General features: G+C 57.5%; 1 protein-coding gene across 1 annotated transcript; it reads right to left on the bottom strand.

Annotated features, from left to right (window-relative positions):
• Positions 1–108: 108 nt before the first annotated feature.
• On the bottom strand, positions 109–462 carry H310_11121 (hypothetical protein; the record flags this gene model as incomplete). Its single annotated transcript, XM_008877676.1, has 3 exons — positions 109–142; positions 196–281; positions 325–462. 3 exons carry the CDS (start codon positions 460–462, stop codon positions 109–111), a joined length of 258 nt encoding a protein of 85 aa, XP_008875898.1.
• Between the last annotated feature and the right edge of the window lie 136 nt (positions 463–598).

Genomic DNA, 598 nt, shown 5'->3' with positions numbered 1-598 from the left:
CCAACGTGGTCATGCCAACGCCATTGGATTCTGTCAAACGGACGGCTGTGGCGACATTGACGTCGATGGATGGGTGGCTCAGAAGGAGCTGGACAACTTCAATACGCCCTAGGCCAGCGGCAAGTGCCAGCGGAGGATGCGACTACAAACCCACGTGAGTGGATTCGTTGAGATCGGGCGCATACATAGTTGCACAGGTTCACTTGGATCGCAGGGTGGGCGAGCAGCAGGGACACCACTTCCAGACGCTCTTCGACGCACGCTACACAAAGCGGCGTGTCCTATGGCGGAGTGACGTCGCCATGGTCCGCGTCGCCACGTCACCTGATGATGGGTGAATTGGTTCACGTCGAGAGCTCCACTTGTTGCCCGGTCCAAGTGAGACCGCACAACCGGCACGTCGCCAGCTTGACACGCCAAGTAAAAGAGTTCGTTCGCGTTCACCTGGGGAGCAACAAACATGATGCATGTCGACGGTCGGGGGGCGCCGAGTACGTTTGAATTGAGACGCTGCATGGGCTGAAGCAGAATCGACTTTTTCAAGCGCGCACTGGACTTCGTACGATCTGCTGCTGTTCCTGCAGTGTCTTCGTCGTTC

Source organism: Aphanomyces invadans (genome assembly GCF_000520115.1).
Source record: "Aphanomyces invadans strain NJM9701 unplaced genomic scaffold supercont1.29, whole genome shotgun sequence".
NCBI lineage: Eukaryota > Oomycota > Saprolegniomycetes > Saprolegniales > Verrucalvaceae > Aphanomyces > Aphanomyces invadans.
The sequence above is the reverse complement of the archived record's forward strand: the minus strand, read 5'-3'. Positions and strand labels throughout refer to the sequence as shown.